The sequence below is a fragment of the Callorhinus ursinus genome, unplaced genomic scaffold (assembly GCF_003265705.2).
Source record: "Callorhinus ursinus isolate GAN/ISIS: 27379988/994484 unplaced genomic scaffold, GSC_fseal_2.0 scaffold25, whole genome shotgun sequence".
NCBI classification, from domain to species: domain Eukaryota; kingdom Metazoa; phylum Chordata; class Mammalia; order Carnivora; family Otariidae; genus Callorhinus; species Callorhinus ursinus.
The window spans coordinates 30,085,714-30,110,343 of NW_027397087.1; the positions used below are offsets into that span (position 1 = coordinate 30,085,714).

The 24,630-nt window shown below is 47.1% G+C and overlaps 2 protein-coding genes across 7 annotated transcripts in view; both read right to left on the reverse strand.

Moving 5' to 3' along the window:
- The window catches only part of UBAP1L (ubiquitin associated protein 1 like), a 25,580-nt gene continuing 950 nt past the window's right edge, over positions 1–24,630 (reverse strand). The window contains exons 1-6 of one of the 4 annotated variants that reach the window (XM_073877201.1): positions 19,653–19,674; positions 14,077–14,240; positions 8,067–8,666; positions 5,900–6,106; positions 1,281–1,382; positions 1–355 (exon numbers count right to left, since the gene is read on the reverse strand). In XM_073877201.1, the coding sequence (XP_073733302.1) occupies positions 221–355; positions 1,281–1,382; positions 5,900–6,106; positions 8,067–8,666; positions 14,077–14,196 (1,164 nt within the window). In that variant the 5' untranslated portion in view covers positions 14,197–14,240; positions 19,653–19,674 and the 3' untranslated portion in view covers positions 1–220. Of the gene's footprint in view, positions 356–1,280; positions 1,383–5,899; positions 6,107–8,066; positions 8,667–14,076; positions 14,245–14,915; positions 19,621–19,652; positions 19,675–24,630 lie in introns of those variants that run through there. The other 3 variants (XM_073877202.1, XM_025884603.2, XM_073877199.1) reach the window with 3 other exon arrangements.
- Positions 14,916–24,630, reverse strand: part of PDCD7 (programmed cell death 7) — a 19,918-nt gene continuing 10,203 nt past the window's right edge. For 2 of the 3 annotated variants that reach the window (XM_073877198.1, XM_025884395.2), the window contains one exon: positions 22,664–23,795. In XM_073877198.1, the coding sequence (XP_073733299.1) occupies positions 23,672–23,795 (124 nt within the window). In that variant the 3' untranslated portion in view covers positions 22,664–23,671. Of the gene's footprint in view, positions 15,031–19,656; positions 19,681–22,663; positions 23,796–24,630 lie in introns of those variants that run through there. The other variant, XM_073877197.1, reaches the window with a different exon arrangement.

The window sequence follows — 24,630 nt, forward strand, 5'->3', positions numbered from 1 at the left end:
TGTAAAAAAATTTTTTTAAGTTTATTTATTTATTTATTTTTAAGTAATCTCAACACCCAACGGGGGGTTCAAATTCACAACGCTGAGATCAAGAGCCACATGCTCCTCCGACTGAGCCAGCCGGGTGCCCCTCTTACGTAGTCTTAATAATCCAGTTACAGTGGCTTGCCAGGTCTGGCACAGGACTGGGATGCACAGGCATTGTGGAATGCACCAGTGCTCACTGGGTGCAGGCTACCAGCTCCTCCAGTGCTTGCTCACTGCGGTTGCCGTGGACCAGCAGCACTTCCTTGATCCGGTCCTGCTGGAAGCCCATGTCGCTGAACTGTGCCCAGAGGCGCAGGAACTCCCCTGCCTGAGGAAGGGGACTCTGCCAGGCCAGCCACCTCCCTGTGGAGCCCTCTCCCTGGTACCTACTGTATCTACTCCCACAAAGCTATGGACTCCCCAAGCCAGGTAAGTCTGATCCTGGGCAGCACCTGTTTTTCTTCCTGTACCTTGGGGTGACATGGGCTTGGACCTCCCTTCCTGAGCCAGGGAAGGCCTGGCCACTGGCTCCATCCTGGCTTTACTCCCTCACTCCAGCTCATTCCTGACTCCCTGTGCTCAGGAACTGGGGTAGAAAGCAGGAGGCAACATACTGGGGCCCAGAGGATGCACAGCCTGGGGTCTCTGCCCGAGCCCCAAACCCTGCCCAAGCTTCACGCAGTGCAGCCTCTGCCCTCCTTCCTCCTCTGGCCCCAGTGCCTGAAAAGTCCCTGCTTCTCCTCCCTCCTTTCTCCTTGGCATCCCTCCCAGCCCCCTGTCCTTGCCTCAGCCTCTGTGGAGAAGTGCTCAGCAGAGCCTGGGCCAACAGCACGCTGTGGACAGATCATGTACGCTGGGCACTCAGAATGTACCACTGGGCCCACAGCTGTCTGCCTTCTGGGTTTCCAGGTAGGCAGCAAACTCCCTGAGTAGAGTTTGTGCATCTCTGTGCTGTGCATGGCTCCTCTCTGGGTGTCTGACAGAGTGGGCATCCAATAATATTTGTGTGTTAATTCGGCTAAATAAAGCAAAAGCCTTGCCTCCTGTTTGCCTCCCCACCTCATCCCCTCCCCTTCCCCACGCTTCACCTCCCTGCACTGTCTCGTCCTCTGCAGGGCTCAGCAAGCAGGCTCTATCCTGACGGCCCCCAAACTCTGGTCCCGGCACGAGTGTGCCCCCCGCACACTAGGCTCGTGTGTGCACCCCCACTGCTCCCCTCCCCTCCCCCCCCCCGGGCAGGCGGCCCTGCTGACCTGGCTCTCGGAGAACTGGAACATCTCCATGGCCTCCTCCACCAGCCTCTCCTCGTAGCCCTGCTGCAGCAGTCGGTCACAGGCACGAAGGTAGCTGAGAAACTGGGCCACAACGGGCCCGCAGCGGGGGGTGGTAAGGGCATTGGCAGGGGCAGCAGATGGGCTAAAGGAGGCACCCTGGGGGTCTCAGCGAGGCCTGGGCTCAGACCAGGCTGACGAGTCAACCCACCACACAAAGAAACGGCCCCAGAGACCCTGTGAGCTAACAGAAGAGGGGCAGCGGCCTCCCCTGGGGACCTGGGGGTGGGTGGACAGCACGTTCTTACCAAATGTCCCCAACTGGGGGCTGTGATCCAGAAAAAGGGCTGTCAGGGTGAGCTAAGTGTTCCCAGACCCTAAGTGGGGGGTGGGACTGGCTGGAAGCACAGGCGCCTCCCCCACCACCCGTCCCCGTCTGTCCACCCTCCCTCATGGGCACCCACCGGTGTGAAGCAGCCTCCTCAGCACCCACACCTGGGCAGCCCCACCCTGTCCCCAGACACGTGCATGTCTGCCATCCAGGCCCACGTGAGCCCCGGGGCTGGAAAGGGGAGGAGGACAGAGGAAGGTACCACAGGGCTGGGAACCTGTTCAGGTCACTCTGTGCTTCGTCACCAGGAGCTGCTTTTGCCTGCAGGAGGAGGTACTGCTCCTTACCGGGGCCCCAAGGCCTGCCCCCCTGCCCCTGTCAGTGGCCTCAGCTCCCACCTCGGAAGCCCCAGGCCTCGGCACATCTGACTCCTTCGGCCAAGGCCAGCCTCACCCCTCTTCCCTGGGGAGCCTCTGCCCCCGTCTCCATTGGGGGTGGCTTGCCTGTGGCTCCAAAAGCACTGTGCTACCCTGTCCCAGCACGTACGACTCTGTAGTTGCTCTCCTCTCTCAGCGAGGGAAGGGCCGTTTCAGTCTTGGTCACCACTGTGTCCCCAGCACCCCCAGAAGGAGCTCAATAAATGTATGCCGTGTTCCTAAGATGAATTAAGAACTACCGTCAAGGAGCTCACAACCTAGGGGGAGATGAACCAGGTATGGGAAATCCTGAGTGCCAGGCAAATCAAGGCAAGACTTAATAGAGAGTCAATGCCAAATGAAGGCTCCAGACCATAGGAATTATGGGTATAGGTGGAGAAGCAACAGGGAGGTTCCTGCAGACCTTCAGAGCATGGATCATACAGATGAATGCTTTTCAAACTGCTTTACCTTCTGAGCTGTCCAAGCAACAATAACAATAACGGGAAGGTTGAGCTGCTCTGGGAGAACCGGGGGCAGGAGCAGGGAAGCCAGGGGTCCAGTGCTCCTGCCTCAGGATGCCTAGATCTTGCTCTGAGCATATTTTGTAAACCACTCAGCCAAGCCCGCCTTGTGCAGTGGAAGAAACAGGTCCAAGCAGTATAGGCAGCTTGCCCAGGGACCCAGGACGAGGGCCTAGGTCATCTGACCTCTCAGTTTTGTCCATCCGGGGCCCAGTGCTGGAGGAGGGGCTCTGAGCTGCCTTGAAAGTAGACAGGATTTCCAAAGGTGAAAACAAGAGCAAGTCAAGAATGGATGGTGGCTGCTCCTTTGGCCTCTTGGTTCAAACACAGCAAAGGTTCTTGGCCTTGGTACCGACTGCAGTTACGTGGGAGCTTTAACACGACTACCCATAAACCACTGATGCTTGCCTCCAGAGGCTCTGATATAATTGGTCTGGGAGGCGGTCTGGGCACTGGGATTTTCATAGCTCTCCAGGTAAGTCTGTGCAACCACGGCTGAGAACCACTGACTCAAAGGACAGCTGACCTCAATCCATACCAATAGCCCCATGGCAGGCTACATTTCAGAACCACCTTCAGATCCTTAACACGATAGGCCCTTGGACACACTCCAGATCCACCGACTGGGATCCTCCAGAGTAGGTCCTGGGACCTGCAGTTGTGGAGACTCTGCTGCTTGGTCAGCTCTTGGGCCTACGGGACTGTAGAAGCCACCAGGCCCGCCTCAGGCCACAGGGTGGGGAAAGATGTCATCTTCACACCCCAGGATGGGGCCCTCAGCAGTCCCTGATTATAAACACATATTCCCCCCTCCATTCTGTGAAAAGGGAAAGTGAGGTTCAAAGAGGGGCCCTGAGGTGCCTGGAGTCCCATACCAAGTCTGGGCCTGGCCTGTGGATGCTCACACATGTCACCCATGATATCCTGAAGGCAGCCAGTGGGCACATCAATCCTTGTGGAAGGAAGGAAGGAATGATGGACAAAGCTTATCTTTTGTATCTCCTCCTTTCTCCCTGGCTCTTCTAACTGTTCTGTCTCTGTCACCTGATGCTCACCTTCCTGGGCCATCTGTCAATAATTTCTGGCCAGAAAGGTTTACTATAGTGTATATCCTTTAAGGTGGGGGTGGGGGGGGAAGGAATCTGAACCCAAAGGAGTTGCTCACTTAATGGTGGAACTTCACAGAATAGAGGGAAATAATCACTTGGTGGGGGAAGACAGATGGAGTCATCCAATGGCTCTTCGGGCCCACACCTCAGGGCTTGGCTCCTGACTGACCACCATGGAAGAAGGCCACCCAGAGATCCAGCTGGCCAGGCAGGTGGTCAGTGCATATCTGGAAACACAATGTTCCTGATGCAGTGGGTTTCCTCCAGCCCACCCACGGGTAGGCCAGTGACCCGTGCTGGCTCTGACTAAATCTTCAGACCCCCACAGTGATGGCCTGAGAGCTCAGCCTTGTCACAGAAGCTAAAGGGACTGGGGGGCATGTCAGAGCCCCCACTGTGGCCGTGGTCCCTCAGAGTCCTCCTGGCCAGCTTCTTGGCCCAGGTTCTGGCTTTCAGCAGCGGCCAAAGGTGGGGACAACCTTAGACCTACTCTTAAATCTCAGATCGGCCTGGGGTGCTTCCCTGGAAGGTTCTCACACAGAAAATGAGAGAAAAGTACCATGCAACAAAGATTCAGAGTCAAACCAGCCTGGCCTCTACCCTGGCTCTTCCATTGATTTGGTTATATGAACCTCCCTGGACTCGGTTTTCTCATCTGCAAAGTGCGGAGGGACAGTAGTAGCAACCTTGCAGAACAGAGAAGACCTAATCGAATATTCTCAGATTGAGGGCCTGGCACAAAGAAGGTGTTCGATGAATGTCAGCAACCATATTGGAGGTTTTCCTCCAGGACAAGGCATGGACTGATGAAGCCAGAGGAGAGCAGAAGCAGGAGTGGGTGGGAAAGGCGGCCAGGTGCATTTGCCCACCTCCTCAACCTGGCAGCAGCACATCCTGCTTCTGCTCCAGGATGAGAGTCACTCTCCTTCTTTCCCTCCCTTATCCAGGAGCAGGCAGCTCTGGACCTCAGGGACCCAACATATGACAGTCATCAGTGATTACGGAGAGAGTATCCAAGCCCTCTGATGGTGATGGGGCAGAGACAGAAGAAAGGGAGAAGTGCCAACTGCCCTGGGGCCTTTTGATACCTGCAGCTCAGCTTTCCAACCAAAAGAGTCCGCACGTTCAGAAAACAATAGGAAGCCCGATGTGACCTTCAGGTGGGGGAAGGGCATTCAATGTTGCCTCCTGCCCCTACTCATAATCCTTCCATGCCTTCCTTTTGTTAGTGGGTCATTTGTAAACTTCTCAGCCCAGCCCTCAAGCTACCCTCAATCCCCCTTCCCTGTCCTATCTCCCACCAGCCTGCATCATGCACCCTGTACTCCAGTGAGACCGGTCGGTTCAGGGCCTCCTGAACCCTTCCCTGCTGCTTCCACTCCTTTGCTCACACTGTTCCTCCTGCTTGGAATATCATCCCTTCTCCTTCCTTCAAATTCAGATTCATCCTTAAAGTCCAGCTCAAGATGTGGCACCTCCCTGAAGCCTTTGCTGATCACTGGAACGTCCTTGTGTTTGGTTAAGAATGGCCATACATTCCTCCCAGCCCCTTCCACCAAGAGGAGGTTTCCTCCATATCTGCGCGCTGCATCTGAACACCTAGGAAGTGCCTTGTAAATACTGTGGACTAGATGGAATGGACGGATGGGTAGATCAAAAGAGAAAGAGATGGATATGAACAGGGATAAACTGCTCATTGAGGGAAGTAGTTAGTGCTCTGCCATCCCTACGGTAGCCAGCAGCCACATGTGGCTATTTTAATTTAAATTAATTACAATTAAGTAAAACCAAAAATTCAGTTTCTTAGTCACAGTAGCCATATTTCAAGTAGCCACATAAGGCCAGTGTCTACTGTATTGGACAACCCAGGTATAAAACATCTCTCTCATTGCAAAAAGTTCTTTTGGGTATCTCTGGAGAGATTATCGGCTGCCCAAAGCTCCAGTCCCTTGTGCTTGGGGCAGAGACTGGAACAGGAGTAAAATATTTAAACTCTCCAAATGGGCATGGGCATTCCTGAGAAACCCGTATGGAGAAAATAGCATTAGGGTCTAGAAACTTGCTCATAACCCTCAATAATTAATGTCAGGCTAAGGTTCTGCTTCTAAAGAGAAGGAAACAAAACTTCTTCAAGTTAAAGATAAAAACTACTTGGCTGCTTGGCTACTCATCTGGTTCTAGACCCACAGCCCCCCCAGCTCGGGGTCCCTCCTTCACCTACCTGGCTCAGGCTCTGCCGCCCCGTCTTCTGCAGAGCCCCGATGGCCCTATGCAGGGGATACCCCAGGGCGACCACTGGCCCGATGAGGTCTTGCTCCTCCTGGCTCAGGGCAGACAGCAGGTCAGCAGAAGCAGGGTGTGATCTGCAGGCACTGAGATGCTGGGGCATCCCCCCAAGAGGTGGCAGACAGGTGTACGGGCTGAGGGACTGAAATACAGACAGGCTGGATGTGTCAGTTACCACTGGAGGTGTGACCTGCTGGGCAGGACATTTTTCCACAAGAGAAATATGATAGGTCCATCCTATTATCCCATTTCACAGACATTGAAACTGAGGTTCAGAGAAGTTAATGACTGGGGAAGCAACACACATTTGGGACCTGAGCCCTACTCAGAATCACATTCAGTGTTTTTTACCCCACACCTTAGTGAGGGGAGGAGTAGGGGTGGATCTTCCTCCTTCTTCAGGTTGGCTGGGGCTGGGCTGGGGCTGGGCTGGGGCTGGGCAGGGGCTGGGGCGGGGCTGGGGCTGGGGTGGGGCTGGGGTGGGGGCGGGGGCTGGGCAGGGACTGGGCACAGCTGTGTGCTGAGGAGACCACACTGGCCCTAGAGTAAGGAGGGTGGCTCAAAGGTATTTCAGTCAGTTTGACCAGCATCACCCCTAACCCATTCCCCATAAAGAAGCACCCATCTGGCAACCCTGACCAGACCGCCCTGGCCCCTCTTCCCCAGGGAAAGCCCAGCTGCTGCCCTGGCTCCTGGGGCAGATGTATATGTGTGACATGAATTGTCCACCCATCCCTATCTTTTCAGGGGTTTTCCTGCCATGACCTTACCCTAGGTTCTGCCCTTGACCCCCAAACTGGAAAATATCCAAATCTTAGGATCTGAGTCTACTCTTGTGACCTTAAAAATGATTCTTAGCTCTTCTCCGCCTCAATTTTCTCCTCTGTAGAACAGGGGCCCCATTGCCCCCACAGGGTTGTTGCTAGAGTTAAATTTAATCTGGACCAGGAAAGAGCCATCCTGGCATCAACATCTGGCCCTTGATGTGGTGTGCCTATCCAGGTTACAGCCTCTTCTCTGTGTTTGCTCTAAGCAACTGTGTGAGGTAAAGTGGCCCAGGGATAGTTCAGAGCAGTTCAGTGACTTGCCAAAGGTCATACAACCATGAGTGGAAAGAGCCAGACCTCTAGTTTGTTTTTGGATTTAAATTTCACCTGGGCCTTATTCTGTTGCATCTCCTGGCCTGACTGTAGGGCAGCTAGGGGGCAGAAAGCTGTGCCCAACTGTCACCTTTGGCTCTCAATCCTGACCCACTCCATCTGCTCCAGATCCAGCTTTTATGGAGTTTGGTACTTACATAATTTGGATGTCTTTAAAAAGGCACACAATTATGAATATAAAATTAGATATAAGGCCTTGGAAGAGGCCAAGTGAGGGGTCTGAGGCTTAAGCTTCACTGGTTTCACTTTAAGTTCACTTCTGCTCCCGGTTCTTCCACGTGCACATCCTCTGCCCTGAAGCCTTCCCAGTCTGCAAAAACTGTCCCCTCTCCCTCAACAGCTGATCCCTCCCACTACACAGTGCTGCCTTGTCCCACAGCCCCTTGGCCAACTCTCCTTGTCCTGTGGTTTTGACCTTGTCTCTTCCAACTCAGTGCCCAGCAGGAAATAACTGCTCAGGGAGTATCCTTTGATTGAGCCTCCAGCTCACCCATCCTACCGGAAGCCTCGATCTGTGGGAAGCCCTTGATTTGAGTCACATTCATTCATTCAAGGGACATTCATTGAGCACCCCCTAGGGGCCAATCTGCTGCTGGGTGCCCTGGAAACAAAACTGAAGGCCCTCCAATCCCTGCCCTAAAAGAATTAATATTGCACGGGAAGAGACAGCAGATACCAGATAATTACAATTGTGACACGTACCCTAATAGAAGCAAAACAGACACAGCGGAGAACAGGGAATGGGGGCCTCTGAGCAGGGACTAGTCTAGGCCAAGGGCCACAGGAAGGACAGCATGGTAGAGGGCCAGATGAGAAGAGGAAAATGCAGGGAGGAGGAGAGCAGAGAAGAGGGAACGAGGGCTGCGGACCAGGCGGGGAACCCAGACTACTGGGGGCCTTGCAGCTGGGCTGCGGCCTTGGCGGAGCGAGCAGGTTCCTTACCGCGACCGTGGGCTTGTGGCTTCGCAGCGGGGGCATGGCACCGGCAGTGCATGGCCGCGGGGGCGGCGCGGCGGCGCTGGGGAGCGGGGGCGCGGGGTCCGCGGGCGGCATGGAGCCCAGACGCGGCGCGGGGCTGGGGCAGAGGCTCAGCGCCCGGTGGCGGACGCGGTGCAGGAGGGCGCGGGAGCAGGCGGAGAGCGGGCCCTCGGAGAGCCGCCGCCGCGCCCCGGCCAGCTCCGACCTCACGCCGCGCAGCAAGTCCAGCGAGCAGCGGGGATGGCCGGGGCCGGGGCTCGCAGGGGAGCTGGATGGGGGGCTGCAGTGACCTGGCTCTTCCTCGTTGGCAGAGGTGGCTTCTTCGTCGTCGTGGTCCTCGCCCTGGTTCTCTTCCTCCTCCTCCTGGTCAAGCCGCTGCTGGGGTCTGGCCTCAGGGCCCGTGTCTGCGGCGGGTGCAGGCAGTAGCTCGCATTCAGGGCTGACCAGCAAGAGCCAGGCGGGAGGGGCTGATGCCATTCCCGCGGCGTCGCATTGGAAGGGGCAGGATCCCCGGACCACAGCCTCCGCCCAGAAGAGCGCTCTCCTCTCCAAGCTGAAGTCGTGCTGCCAGGAGAAGGCGGCGTGAGGCTCTCCGGGCGCAAACCAGGCCCAAGGGGCGCACCCCTACCCCCTGGCCTCCAGGGAAACTGTTTGTCCAAAAACTTGACAGGCCTGGGCAGCTTCCGATTCTAAACTCCAGGCATCCATTAACCCACCCCCAGCCCCCGTTTTAGCTAGCACTGGGGTCGATGGATAGCCATAAAATTGAATGGTTAACTCGGCCTGAAGGACATAATGAGGAATAGGTTAATAGAATGAAATGTAGTGAAATCCAATATCTAAATCCCTTTGCCTTTCAGTATGTAATTGAACCGATAGCAGCTTTAAAAATGTCTCCAGGAAACCTTGTTCTTAGCAAAGAAACTTTCACTTGAGCCCAGCACCATTTGCCAGTGAGCACTCAGCCATAGAGGCCCACTCAGGCACACAAACCTCTCTATGGAATAATACCTGCCCCCTTCCCCTTTGACGCCATCAGAGGTTACTCTGAAGCCCAGGAAATGTAAAAATCACTAATCTCTGTTAAACTCTACTTAGTACGTTCTAGTGTTATTTCTATTTCCAGACTATGAAAATGAGGCTCAGAATCTTTAATTTGCTGGAGGTCAGATTGGTGTTGAGTGGCTTGAGCTGGGATTCCTCGGGCCACCCAACAGTAGTACTTTCTCGACTACATTGTCAGGCCACCTGAAAAAACAATCGGAGCTCACATAAATAATCTAACTTGAGAGTTTAGAAATGAGTAAAAAAAATATTCATCTGTTGCCTACCTTTATTTATTTATTTATTTTTTGTTGCCTACCTTTAAAAATAAGATCCAGAAATACAAAACTCTGTTAAAAAATGTAAAATTGTCTAAACAGCATTTTCAACGCTCTGTGATGGCCAATGAAGGAAGAACGAAGGTGGGGGAAGTGGTATTTGTGGGGGGAAGGAGAAGCAGGAAGACAGATATTCAAACACTTAGATCACAGGCATTGTCCCCTCCTCTCCTGACATGACCCTAGTGGGGAGAGGAGCCTAACGTGGCTGTTCCAGCATAGCTCCCTGACTGAGGTCAGTGGCTGCATCTTATTCCTCTCTGCATCCTCAGGGCACAGGCAGGCCTGGCACAGAGGGGATGCTTGTAAGTATGTGCAGAATAAACGGTTAGAGGAAGAGATTGGAGCAAAACAGGCAGGTTGTGAAGGACAGAAGAGGGAAAAAGACCATGTGAGGGGTGATGAGGCAGATGTGGAGAGAAAGAGACTAGGGGGGTTTCAAGACAGCCAGCGGGACTCAGGGGATGAAAATGTACTGAGACCCAACACAAATACCAACATGTACGATTTATGGAACTAAGCAAGATGATTCTAAAGTCGGTATGAAAAACAAACAAATCAGAACAGTCAGAAAAACTCTGGACACAAAAAGATAAATAGGGGGGACTGGCCCTACTAGCCATTAAAATATATTATAAAATGACAATAATTAAAACTATGGTGTTGGCACAGATGCAGGTAGAGAATAGGAAGTCCAGAAATAGACTTTAATATCTATGGGGCTTTAGTAAATAATAAAGGTGGCATCTCAAGCAATGGGAAGAAGAGAGACTAGTTAATAAATGGTGTTAGCTAGCTGGAAGAAAATAAAGTTGGATCCATTCTCATACACAAGGATGAATTCCAAAAGGATCAAACATTCAAATGTATGATATGAAACCATAAAAGTACTAGGAAAAAACCAGAAGAGACATGCTTTATAACCTCAAGTGGGGAAAGCCTTTCCAGAAGCCATAAAAGTACAGACACACGTGCAAAATCTGCACGGCAAATATACCACAAGAAGCAAGGTCAAAGACAGATGACAACCTGGGGAGAAAACAGCACTCGCAGCAGAGACGAAGGGCTAAATTTACTAATACAGCAAGTGCTAGAAATAGATTGGAAAAAGACCAACAGTTCAGTGGGAACACGAGCAAAAGATATGGACAGTCCACAGAAGAGAGCCACACAGATGGCTTCTAAACATATGAAGAGTTGCTCAACTTCACTCATGATAAGAGAAAGGCAAATCAAAACTACCCTGAGATACCATCCGCCTATCCCTCAGCAAAGATCCAACGTCTGAGGACACTCTGTTGGGAGAGTGTGCGGGGGACAGGCCTCTTGTAGAGTGCTGGCTGGGATGGAAATCAGTATGACCCCTATGGAGGGCAATTTGGAAAAATACTTAAATTCAAAAGGACATGTGCATATCGTCATTCCCTGCAGCATTGTTTGTCATGGCAGAAGCCTGGGAAGAACCCAAGTGTCCATTCAAGAAAGTACAATATATCCATGTAATGCAAAGCTACACAGTGAAAAATGAAACTGAAGAAGCTTTTTATGTACCGATATAGAAAGATCTTAAAATATATGAGGTAGAAAAGTCAGGAATAACAGTATATATAAAACACTATCTTTGGGGTAAAAAGGGAGGAAATAGCTGTACTTGCATGTTTCTACACACATAAGCATCCCTGGAAGAATACATAGAAAATGAGAAACAGATATCCCCTGTGAGGGTTGGAGCTGGGGAGCTGGATAAATGGGAAGGTGTCAGTGGGAGGCTATTTGCTCTCCCAAGGCCTTCAAGCTGCCTGTGGGCCACACTGCCCAGCCCCCTTGCTTTTGTAGATGAAGTGTTACTGGAACACGGCCCTATCCACCCTCTCCTTTCCAGAACTATGGCTTTTTCCCTACAGCAACAGAGTTGAGTAATTGCCAGTTTTTACTACCTGGTCTTTTACAGAAAATGTTTGTCAACCCCTGCTCTATAGCCTTTTGTAAGCCTTTTCTTTCTTTTTATTTTCATTTTTAAACTACGCGAATGTATTTTTTCTCTAAAAATATTTTTTTGTTAGGGCAATTCACTCTAATTAAAGGGAAACTATGAAACAATCAAACGCAGACTTGCCAAGGCTTTAAGTATGGAAGGAAGGGTGAAGGCAGCAGGATGGGTGGGGTGGACATGGGCTTTGGGGTCTGACAGACATGTGTGGGAATCCTGCATGTGTCACTCACAAGTACATCAGTTGGGTGAGAGCTTTGGTTCCCTGTGCCGTGGGGGTAGGAACACATGCCTGCTAAAAGGGTTATCATAAATATGAGAGAGAACAGTGAATGTACACAGAGCACCTAAGCACGGGCCTAGTGCACAGCAGGTGCTCAATAACGGTAGCTGTGATTATTACTTTCTCCCTTTAGACCACTGTTCTAAACTGTCCTAGGTTCACCTGGTAATCTAACCACTATCTATAACATCGTTGTTATGGGAAAATGTATTCCAGGTTCCAAACACTGGGAATACAGCCCAATGAACTCAAGAGGACTTACCAGGAGAGGCTGTAAATCATACTTGGGAGTCTTATGCTTCTTTGTTTGTTAGATTGGCCCAGCAGTGAAAGAAATGGAGGCCCAGGAAGGGAAACAGGCTCCAGGGAATACAGATACCCTCGCTGAGAGTAGGGGGCAGAGCCAGGGTCAGCAGACAGACATGGACTTGGCAGAAAGTGCCCAATTCTGCTTCTAAGAGAACTAACTTTCAGGATAGCCTCTTCCTGGCTTGGCCTGAGCTCAGCGGGGAGGGAAAAGCTGTGATAATCTACCTCCACTGAAGCTTAGCCAAGCGAATTCCTCTGCCCAACGACACAGGCCCACAGCGCAGGCTGCCTGGGAAAAGTGACTATGGGCCCCTGGACACTGTGCTCTGGGTTTTACAGAGCTGATTTCCCTTCTGGAGACCTTGGTCCTAAGGGTCTGCAGATAAAGCAAAATGGCACTGAGTCTCCTGCTCCTGGGCCCCCGAGCCACTCAAGCCCCTTCCTCCTTCGTGGATTGTACTTTCTGCACCTGACTTCCTGCAACCCGGTTTTCTGCCGAGGAACCTCACCTGTCCAGTGTTTCATGCTCCCATCCTGCTCTGAGCTAATATGCAACGATTTGGAGTTAAGACCTGGGTTTTAGTCTTGCCATTGCCACTAACGTTGGACAAATCATTTCCCTTCTCTGAACTTCAGGTTCCTCGTGTGCAAAATGAGTGAGGGCATGGGACGCCTGGGTGGCTCGTTTGGTTAAGTGTCTGCCTTCAGCTCAGGTCCTGATCCCAGGGTCCTGGGATCGAGCCCCACGTCGGGCTCCCTGCTCCATGGGGAGCCTGCTTCTCCCTCTCCCTCTGCTTGTGCTCTCTCTCGCTATCTCTGTCACTATCAAATAAATAAATAATCTTTAAAAAAATTAAAAAAAAAACGAGTGAGGGCCGACCTAGATCCTCAGAACTTTTTACAAAGTACCCTGCAGACGGTGGAGGAGCACATAAGACTCTGAGAGGCCCGACACCAGTTCCACAGTTTTTGGCAATCTTGTTCCTTCATTTGTAAAAATTCATGTGAATTCTGCATCCTATCTCATGATCTGTGTTATAATACAAATGTAATAGGTTCCCCCCTAAACCTCCAAGTAAACTTGACTCTCGTGTTTATCTTGAGGGTGTGCGATACCACTGCATACATTGGGTGCATATCCCAGTGTGTGAGCTATGGGGCATGAGGTGTTTCAAGGGCGCCTCTAGGGCAGATGTGCTTTGGGTCTGTGGAACAGTAATACCTTCTAATGTGTCTCATCTAACTGTCTGCATTTTAACAGAGGATTCTGGAGATAGTGTCTTAGTTCACAGGAGTGATTCTAAATGGTAGAATTTTGTTTTTTTATTTTTTTTAAATTTTATTTATTTATTTGAGAGAGAGGGACACAGCGAGAGAGGGAACACAAGCGGGGGAGTGGGGGAGGGAGAAGCAGGCTTTCCGCTGAGCAGGGAGCCCGATGCGGGGCTCGATCCCAGGACCCTGAGATCATGACCTGAGCCAAAGGCAGACGCTTAACAACTGAGCCACCCAGGCGCCCCTAAATGGTAGAATTTTAGACACGGCAGTAGGCTGGCAGGGAAAAGAAGAATTGGAGTATCCTTGCAATGACTCTCAGTCACTTCCTATAGGCAGCTTCCTGTTATCCTAAGCATTTTTAAAATAAGATCCATCAAATAATCCCCATCACGAGGCCACCAGCCTTCTTCATGAAACACCTTTTTCCCCTTGGGTTATTTCCAAAACTTTCTAGAATATACCACAGATGGACTTGCTCCCATCGCCATGTACGTATGTAGGTACGTATGTATGTATGTATGCATGTAGGCTCCATACCCAGCGTGGGGCCCAACGAGGGGCTTGAACTCACAGCCCTGAGCTGAGATCAAGAGTCGGATACTTTAACTGACTGAGCCACGCAGGTACCCTGGCCTTGTTGCCCTTTAAAATCAAGGAACAAGGCCTATGAGTCTCAGCATCAGATCTACAGACCCAGAGACAAGAGATAGATGGACAGAGAGATACACTTACCATAGAACCCAGCAGAAGCTCCCTGCAGGCTGGGACACTGAGCTCTGGCCCAGGAAGGGGCTCTGTGCCTATCACAAAGCCACTGGGCACCTTGAAGGGGACGCCATCGAGGGCATTCATTCTGTCAGAGGAGTGTGGAGATGGCTGAGCAGGGCTGTGGCAGGCTGCGTGGTGGCAAGGAGAGAGAGGAGACCTGAGGACCAGGCTTGGTCTCATATGGCCTCACCACTTTCCTGTGTGCTGACTTAGCTGAGCCCACACAGCCAGGAAAGAAAAGGTAAAATGGCTGGTCCTGCATAGGGAGGAAATAAATAAAAACGAGAGCATTTACTATTTCATGTTTAAGTTTTGTTCTAGACCACTGTTTCCCAAAGTGTGGCCTACAAAACTGGTTCTAAAGTATGTTATCAAAAGAGTTTCCAGCCAAACATGTAAGGGAAAAAATGTCGAATTACACAAACTATTCCAGAAAAGAAGTATTTCCTGATTTGATTTCAGCACCACCTTGATACCAAATCTGACAAAATTAAAGGCCAATCTCTCATGAACATACCTGCAAAAATCTCAATAAAAATAATTATGGATAGAAAAATACAACACTGCTGGCTTGAGGGTTGAGTTTATTTCAGGAATGAGAGACGGCTTAATATTCCAAAATCAATCAGTGGGAATAAAGATAAATGTCAACAGAATAAAAGTGAAAAATTATATGATTATTTTTGTAGATGCAGAAAAAGCACTTGATAAAATCAATACCCATTCATGATTTTAAGAAAAAAAACAATTAGCAACTTAGAAAGAGAAAGGAGTTTCCTTAATCAAGAATATCACTAAAATATCTAAAGCAAACATCCCACTTAATGGTGAAATACCGAAAGACATCCCCAAGGTTGGAACTGACACAAGGATGTCCCCATCATCTCTTCTGTTCAACATTGTACTGGAGGTACTAGCCTATGCAAAAAGAAAAGGAAAAAAATAAAAATATAAGGATTGGAAAGAAAAAATAAAACTACCATTATTTGTAGATGACATATGTAGAAAATCCAAAGGAATCTATGAATAAAACTCTTAGAATTAGTAAGTTGATTTAGCAAGGTCATTGGATACAAGGTCGATATATAAGAATCAACTATATCTCTATATGTAAACAACAAACAATGTAAATGTTGTCTTTTAAAAAGGTCATTAGAGGGGCGCCTGGGTGGCTCAGTTAAGCGTCTGCCTTGTCTGCCTTCGGCTTAGGTCAGGTCATGAATTTGGGGTCCTGAGATCAAGCCCCGTGTCAGGCTCCCTGCTCAGCGGGGAGCCTGCTTCTCCCTCTCCCACTCCCCCAGGTTGTGTTCCCTCTTTGCCTGTGTCTCTGTGTCAAATAAATAAATAAAATCTTTTTTAAAAAATGTCATTAGAGGGGCGCCTGGTGGCTCAGTTGTTAAGCGTCTGCCTTCGGCTGGGGTCCCGGGGTCCTGGGACGGGCTCCCTGCTCCGCGGGAAGCCGGCTTCTCCCTCCCCCACCCCCCCTGCTTGTGTTCCCTCTCTCGCTGTGTTTCTCTCTGTCAAATAAATAAATAAAATCGTTAGAAAAAAATTAAAATTAAAAATTTTTTAAATGTCATTAGAGAATAAAATTTTAAATAAGATACCATTTCATATTATCAATCAAACACCTAGGACTCGACAAATTGGGTTACATTAAAGAACTTCCATTCATCAGAAGATATCATTAAGCGAGTAAAACAACAATGAAACAAAACAAAAACAAACAACAAAAGACATAAATCAGAGTGGGGAGAAGATACTTGCAGCACATGTATCTGACCAAGGATTCATACCAGATATATACAAAGAACTACAAAGCAATAAGAAAAAGACCTAGTACAAAAATAGTCAAGAGATGTTAACAGGCACTTCATGAAAGAGGATATCCAATAAACCTCAAAGTTGTTTAACCCCATTAGCCACCAGGAAAATGCAAAACAAAACAATGAGATACAAACACACACACACACACACACACACACACACATGCACAAATTGTTAAAATTTAAAAAAAAAAAAAAGCCTGACAATATCAAGGGTTGATGAGGATGTGGACATCTGGAACTCTCCTGCATTGATGGTGAGAAAGTCAATTAGCATTAGTCAACAGTACTACTAAAGCTGAAATCTAAGAATTAAAAATTAATTCACACATAGCTTCTGGGCCTTTTGGCTAAGAGCAAGTATGTATCTGCTAGTTTAATAATATTCACAACAACCAGGGATTTTATTTGTTAATGTATTCTAAACCAGATTAAAGAAAGATTCTGACCACCGTCTGGCATTTTGCAAACAACCAGGGCTTATCAGGGAGCTGCACCAGGGAGTATCTCTGGCTTAATACAATGTCATCCCTACCAGGATGTTGCAAAGCCCTGTTGCGAGGGGTCACTGGGGTCATCCCCATGCCTACAGGCGAACATCATGTGAAGAGGCAGAGTAAGTAATCTAAGTGCAGAGAGGTCAAATGGGGCCAGATGGGAAAATCCTTTAATTCCCTCATCTCTGCTGTCTGCCCACTCTTGTTTGTGTTTTACTGTATGTAAGACTCAAAAGGCTTCTCCATCCTGTGCCAGGAGAGAGTTTCCCAGCACACTGGGAGTGGCTCTCTACGCTACAGGATCAGCCAAGTCCCAGTGTGATCAGTAAGTTGTCTGCCCCATCAGCCTGTTCCAACAGGGGACCTCTGAAGCACAGGGAGTTGTAGGGTCATAGGAAAGTTAGCAAGTTTTGGCATTCTCAGATTGATCATTCACATTCTCAGCCATCTTTAGAATTCTGAGCTATGGGGGAGGACCACAGTTCTATTGAGACCCACGTGTGAATTGCCTGTCCACTGAGCAGGTACAGGGCCACCCTCTTCCTCCCTCACCTCTGACCCAGCATCTGCATCCTAATAGATAATCTCTACTCAGCTCTACACTTGTTCCTGGAGTCATTTAAGAGTTTGAGGATTCTGGAAACACCTCTCTTAAGAATAACAAGGGCTACAGTGTAAGACATAATCTAGTTAGAACATACTCTAAAATGACAGTCATCTCTGCTAAACAGAAAATGAGAGGTAGAAATCATGAAGTGATGATATTCTTCAAAGGAAAGAAAGTATTCTAGGCCTTATGGGGATTAGGGAAGCTTCAGCAAGGATGGGACCTTCAGGGTAGGGGAATGGCCTTTGAGCAGGAAAAAGGTAGAGTGGAGAGCATAACTCCTGCTTGAGATAAGGAGCAGAGGCAGGGCAGAGTGAGGCGGAGACCAGCTGTGACTCAAGTAGATAGTTTGTGCTGGGAAGCAAGCCTGGAATAAGACTGAGATTGGGGTAGAGCTGGGGAGGGCCCTGAGTACTGACTCCATTCAGTAGACGGTGGAGAAAGCCCCGAAGGATCTGAAGGTGTGGGCTGAGGGTAGGGGAGTAGGGATATTGGCAAAGCCAGTCTGTGCATGCTTCAGCAGGCTGCATAATCCAGGACCTCTCCATGGGTCTCTGCTCATTTGGCTGAATCAGAGCCTAGGGGTGAGAGGCAGGGCAAGTGGGGGTGGTGGTAACTGGTCTACATGGAGCCCAGGCACTGACATTAGTACTATTTTTTAAAGATCTCCACTGTACTCTCTAAATGACTTCATCCTTGTCCATAGCGTCAGTAATCTATGTGCCGATGACTCATGTATTAAATTCTCCAGTTCTTCTCTGAGATCAAACTCCTAAACACAACTGCCTACAAGGCATCTCTTCTAAGATTGTCCTCAAGAGTGCCTCAGACGCTACATATCCAAAGTGAATTCCTGATTTTCCCCTCCCCCAAACTGTTCCTCCTCCTCCAGGATTCCTTGTCTCAAGGGATGTCTAAGGTATACAGAGGACTCATGCCCGACACTTTCTTCTTTCACCACTGCCCATCTCAAATCCCTACCACATTTTCTCTCTTAAATCTCTGGAATCCAGGCATTTCATGCTACCTCCACTGCTAACATGGGAGTCCAAGCCCCCATTATCTCTCACTTGGACAACTGGTGTCCACGTATCCTCTTACATCCTAATACTATAATTCTGTTTCATATACTGGGACAAAAGTGATCCTTTCAAAACAGCAAACTAAGCCAGTTTCCTGCTTAAAAGCCTCCAATGGTTCCCAGCTGCTCTCAGAATAAAAACCAAACTCTTGATAAAGGCTTCCAAAGCCTTGCAGTGTCTGGCCCCTACTACCTCCCCTCCTGTCTTACTCTAGCCATGCTAGTCTTCAATTGCCTTGGTCTCTTGGACCAACACAGGCCCTTTGCGTATGCTATTCCAAATTTTTGCTACCTTCTTATTGTCTCTTCTGTACTAGTTTATAGCTGTTCATTTTTCACAGCTCAGCTGAAACATCATTTCCTCAAAAAAGCCTTTCCCGATCCAACCCCTAAACTTGGGTGGATCTACCGAGTACAGTGGCTTTTAAGATTTTTTTATTGTGACCCATAGTATGAAATACATTTGACTTTGTGACCTAGCATAGACATATGTAAACTGAGTAACAATTCTTACCTCTACTATATGACATACAGATATTTTCCATTTCACCTAAATGCATTACAGAACTCAATTTGGAAAAAAAGAGGGGGGTCTTATAGAACCATACTTTTCCTTCAAAGCACTCAGCACATTTTTTACGACTGTTGGATTAATTAACTGGGTATTAATCTATCCTCCTCAAAAACCTGTATGAGGGAGTATTTGGTATTTTGCTCACCATTATAGCCCTCATACTTAGCAAATTAATCTGAGCCTTAACAGGCATTTAATAAATATTTGAACAATGGAAAATATCAATCATGACTAATCACTTTTTCTTTGTAGTACGTATCACAATTATAACTATCCGTATAATTAAGCTTCTCTACTCTAGATTCTACCTCCAGGAGAGCAGGAATCCTCTTTCTGCTCCTTTTTATGTCTCCAGCATTTAATATCGTTCCTGGCAAATGGTAAAAACAACTTCTCAAGAACACAGTTCAAGTCCTGGTATCCACATTCTGGCAAGCACTGAGTTAATGAAGTTGAGAAGTACCTACTGCTCTGCACAGTCATGCACTCTAGCACCAACTGCCGCAGAGACTGATCCTTGCTTCAGAGACTATGAGAAACTCAGTTTATTCCAACAGGCAAATGGAACGTACACTGGAAACAAATTCTTCATCAATAGCCCGATGTGCTAAGTCAGGAATTACTGTATGGGCGTATCCAAAAGTTAACAGTTAGGGGTGCCTGGCTGGCTCAATCAGAAGAGCATGCAACTCTTGTTGATCTCGGGGGTATGAGTTTGAGCCCCGTGTCAGTGTAGTGATTACTCAAATAAGAAACTTAAAAAAAAGTTAACAGTTAATTATACAGGAATAGTTTATTGGTTGTAAGCATTAAAAGAAAAAAAAAAAGATTTGGTTGGAAATGCCTCATGTAATCTCTAGTCCCTAAAATATATCACTGCTCATACTTCATAGCACTCACATTCCTTCTATATATTCTATATTATTATCTGAATGGAACAAAACATACTTTGTACTTACCTTGTGACTCCCAGGATAGCTTCCCTGTGGACAAAACATGTAAAAGTAAATTGCTACAACCGATGATATAATCCCAGCTAAGCTTCTTGATACACTCTTGCACAAGTCACATGGACACAGGAACATGAATGGGTTTAGAGCAATTACCTTGATTGGCTTGTGGCAAATCCTTTGACGTCATAAACTCAGCCACTCGGGCTGAACACTCTTAGTATTTAACATATAAACTAATCTCTTTATTTCATTTTCTAGCGTTTCTTGTACTTCTTAAAAACAAATGCTTTGTGTTACAGAGTATCTCACAAATCCAGGGTCTCCTCTACTGGGAAATAAGACAAACAATATTCTTATATACAGGACATGATGAATCAACATATTTCTTGTTAATCTTTGAACGAGTTTCTCTATTTTCATTATGTTCAATATAAAAATATAGGTATAAAAAAGACATGATTTAGGAAAGGTCTGCCAGCTCAAAAGGACCGTAGTTCCTAGTTCTGACTGAAAAGCATAAAAACCAACTAACAAGAACCAGCAAGAACGATGACCACCCCTATCATGCAGAATGTGGTGTATAAATACCTTTTCCACTGAACAGGAACCAGGGGTCATTGAGAAATGACTGCTTCCAGGTTTGGGATAGGAAATGTGCAAGACAAACTTAGAATACTGGAATTGAGTGGGAATTCAGGAACTGAGTTAAATGGGCTCCCACTGACCAAAGGTGAGGCAATTGACGAAGAAAATACTAGCAATGGGTTGGAAGACAAATATGTTTAGATCTGAGTTCATAAGGATACTTAAATTTCACTGGTCACCTTTGGAGGATGCTAGGGGTCCAGCTCATTACTTTGAAAACTAGTATAAAAAGGAAATACTTATTTGCCTTTCCTGTACAAACTGTACCCTAGGGTAACCAAATGATTGATGAGGGGATGTTTCTCTTTTTAGAAGTATTCCAGCTGGGGCGCCTGGGTGGCTCAGTCGGCTAAGGGTCTGCTTTCCGCTCAGGTCATGATCCTGCGGTCCTGGGATGGAGGCCCGCATCAGGCTCCTTGCTCAGCAGGGTGCCTGCTTCTCCCTCTGCCTGCCGCTCCCCCCTGCTTGTGTGCTCTCTGACAAATAAAATCTTTAAAATAAAAAAAAAATCTCATAGGCCCTATGAAATACTTTCAGAAAATTCCAATCTATATGTGGTCAAGAAATGTGTGCACTCTTGATCAGTGCTGTCCAGTAGAAATATGTGATCCATGCACGCAACTGTACATCTCAATTCAAACTCAATTTCCAATTCAAACTCTCAATTTCGATGTAGACATGTATGGCATTTAACCCCAGGTTTTTGGAAAAAAACCATTCCCTCTTTCCTTGTGCCCAATAGCCATATATGTCTACCCTTCTGGACAGTACGGCTCTAACCACTAAATCATAGGAAATACGGAGAAAGAGGAACATGCTGTCACAAGAATGCAATTAGTAAAATCCAGAGTGGAAACTCTTCAGGAAAAAATGGCCCAATTTCTTCAAGTAATAAATTGTAAGGGAGAGACAGAGTACAAGAGTGCAGAGGAAGAAGAAAGACCTACGGATTATCAAAATTTGAGACATCATCAACCAGTAACAATGTATGGATTGCATCTAGAACTTAATTTGAACAAAATGTAAAACACATTTATGAGATACGGAGATCTGAATACTGACTGGGTATTTGATGATATTAAGGAATCATTCATTTCTTCCAGTGCAATAATGGCACTATGGTTAAGTTTTAAAAATATCTTTTGAGCTACACATACTAAATACTTATGAATATAATGTCTGGGATTTGCTTCAAAATAATCCAGAGTGGTGGGGATACAGATAAAACAAGATTGGCTGAGTTGACAGTTATTTGGGGACTCCTGGGTGGCTCAGTCATTAAGTGTCTGCCTTCGGCTCAGGTCATGATCCCAGGGTCCTGGGATCAAGACCCGCATTGGGCTCCCTGCTCTGCGGGGAGCCTGCTTCTCCCTCTCCCACTCCCCCTGCTTGTGTTCCCTCTCTCGCTGTGTCTCTGTCAAATAAGTAAATAAAACCTTAAAAAAAAAAAAAAAGAGTTGACAGTTATTTGAAGCCAGATGATGGGTATATGGAAAAAATTATACTATTCTCTTTACTATTCAATGTTGGAAATTTTCCATGATAAATTAAAAAAGACTGTGGTTAAAGATTACGACACTGTCCGTATTCTCAGAAGTACAATTCATTAAAGACACTATGTCTTTCTTTCCAAACCCATTAAGAACCAGCAGCTGCTGCCCCTACCGCCACGCAAGGCAATAAACCAGGAAAAACTTCTAAAACAAAACCAAATGACAAAAGTAATGTTTACTTTATTAAAACTTTGCAGAAGCTGAACGAGGAAAGAGGGAATTTTTTTTTCCACCTGGGGTTAAATGCCCCTTGGGTTCTGAGTTTTCCTGAATCTCTGCTTCACACTCGTGCTCCCATCAATGCAGATGTCTTAGTGACAAGGCTGCCTGGATACTGAAAACATCATACAATTCATCTTTTATTTCTACTCTTTCTGCAGCTCATCAGAGAGTAAATGGTGGAGATTTGTAACAAAAGGACACACAGGCTTATGGGGTTATGTGAGGCTAATCACATTAGATTTTAAGGTTTATGAGCTTAGGCATACACTTTGGAGTGCTGGCCCTCATATCCTATCCGTTAACTCTGAAACGCAGAATATATAAATTTAACAGTGCAGATTCAACAGAAAAAGAACAAAGGTGTTAGCATGCTACACCCCAGAGCTTCCAACCACATGAAATCGTTTCCAAAGTTGGTGTCCTTTCCTGCTTACCCAGAGTTAGATTCCACAAAGTTTGGTGCTTGAGGTTCACCTCCCTATAGCAAATGTCTATTTCACAAATTTGCATTTTGGAGTGAAAATGTGTTTCATCAGTGTGAAAGTGTGTGCAGTGATTTGGTAAGGAACAAATTTGGGGGCAAAGGCTCAAGCTAAAAAATAAAAATGGTATTTATTCAGCTTTTTGGAAATATAAATAACACAACAGATGACAAAGAGCAAAACAAAACAAACCCCTGACATGTTATATGATCAATCATTTCCAGGCACAACAGCATTTATTAATGAATATAAAAAAATAAATTTGATTTTATTTTTATCTGCTTTCCTCCCAGCTTTAACTACACAGGTGTTTTTGGAAGCTTGAGTTTCTAAGAAAATTCCACAGCTATACCGGCCCCTACAATGTGACTGAGTGAGGTTACGGTCCCACTCCCATAGGGAAATAAATGTCTATCACTGGGGATTCTGAACATCTAAGACCTCCAGGAACTTAAAAAACAGGTGTTTTTGTTAGGATCCTTCTCACACGGGAAAATGCAGCCATTATCCATTAAACCACAATCCAATGTTCTCTGCAGGACTACCAGACTAGGTCACTGAGCTTTTCTGGCAGCCTAGCCTGCAGCCTCTCAAGTTGCACCAAAAGTGCGAGTCACAAAACCAAAGATAAGGCATTTCTGACCTTTCCTCCTAGAAGTCAGAGAGTTCTCTGGGTAGGGAGGGTAAGGAGGTTTTGTATCAAGCCTGCCTTCACACTCAGTACTGGGGGAAGGGCTGCTAAGTCTACCCAGTGCACACTTGCGTTGAGTGTATGGAGTGTACTTACCCATCACCACACAAGGCAGTTAAGAGTAAATTAGCAAGTCACTCTGTACCAAGCCCCTTCAAAACAGAGGCAAATTTGGTGAACCAAGGCCACTGCCTGTGGTAATAACCCCAGTTCACCTAGGTCCTTCCCTGAAGAACCATATTAATCTCCTGATTCAAGAGGCATCTCCGGCCAGGACAGAGCACGCAAGGAAAACGTAACTTCTGGGTAGGGCAATGCCACACGGAGTTTAGAGGTTGTGGTTTAGTCTACAGCACAAGAAGATGGTGGCATCACTAGTATTTAGAGCTGGAAAGAGCCTTGGCCGGACCACTCCTGGAGCATCTTTACTAATGCAGCTTAATGGCCGTTGCCCAGATGTCGTTGCTGGGGAGCGGGGGAAGGACCCATCCTTGGGGAACGGAGTTGCCTTTGGGATGATCAGATGGCACCAGGTACTGATCCCAATCATGCCTTAATAAGAACATTGTAGAACAACTGTTTATTTCTGTTTTATTCCAAGCAAGATGTTTAGCAACTAAATATTCTATTTCAGGACTTAGCTTTCAAATGACTGATGTACTACTAGTTCACTAAAGAACTTGACTTCTAGGCATTATGCAAAAGACCGTATTTCTTAAATGTACATATGAAGGGCAAATAACTGCAAAGAACTTACAATCTTATGGATAACCAAATAATATACAGTTGATCCTCATTATTTGCAGGTTCCATGTTTGCAAATTTGCCTATTCACGAAAATTCGTTTGTAACCCCACAATCATTACTTGTGGTGCTTTCGTGGCCACTTGACAACATGCACAGAGCAATGAAAAATCTGAGTCCCTGACAGGCACATTCCCAGCTGAGGTTGAATAAGGTGACACTGTCTTCTTGTTTTCAGCCTCATACTGTGTGTCCTTTCTACAGTCTATTTAGTACCACATTTTCCTCATATTTGTGCTCTTACTGGTGCCTTTGCTTTGTAAGATGGCCCCCAGGTATATTGCTGCAGTGCTAGCTAGCATGAGAAGGCTGGGGTATGTCTTATGGAGAATACATGCTTGCTAGAGAAGCTATGTTGAAGGAGTTACAATGCTGTTAGCTAGGAGTTCAATGTTAATGAATCGACAATATATATTAAGTAAGGTGTTTTTAAAAAGAAATCCATGTAAAACGATGTTATATATTGATCGGTTGATGAAAACATTGTGGCTTCAGGCTCACAGGAACCTAACCCTGTATTTCTTTGAGGGGTAGCAGTCCAGTATTCTCTAATTCAGTACCTGCAGCTTTATAGAACATAGCT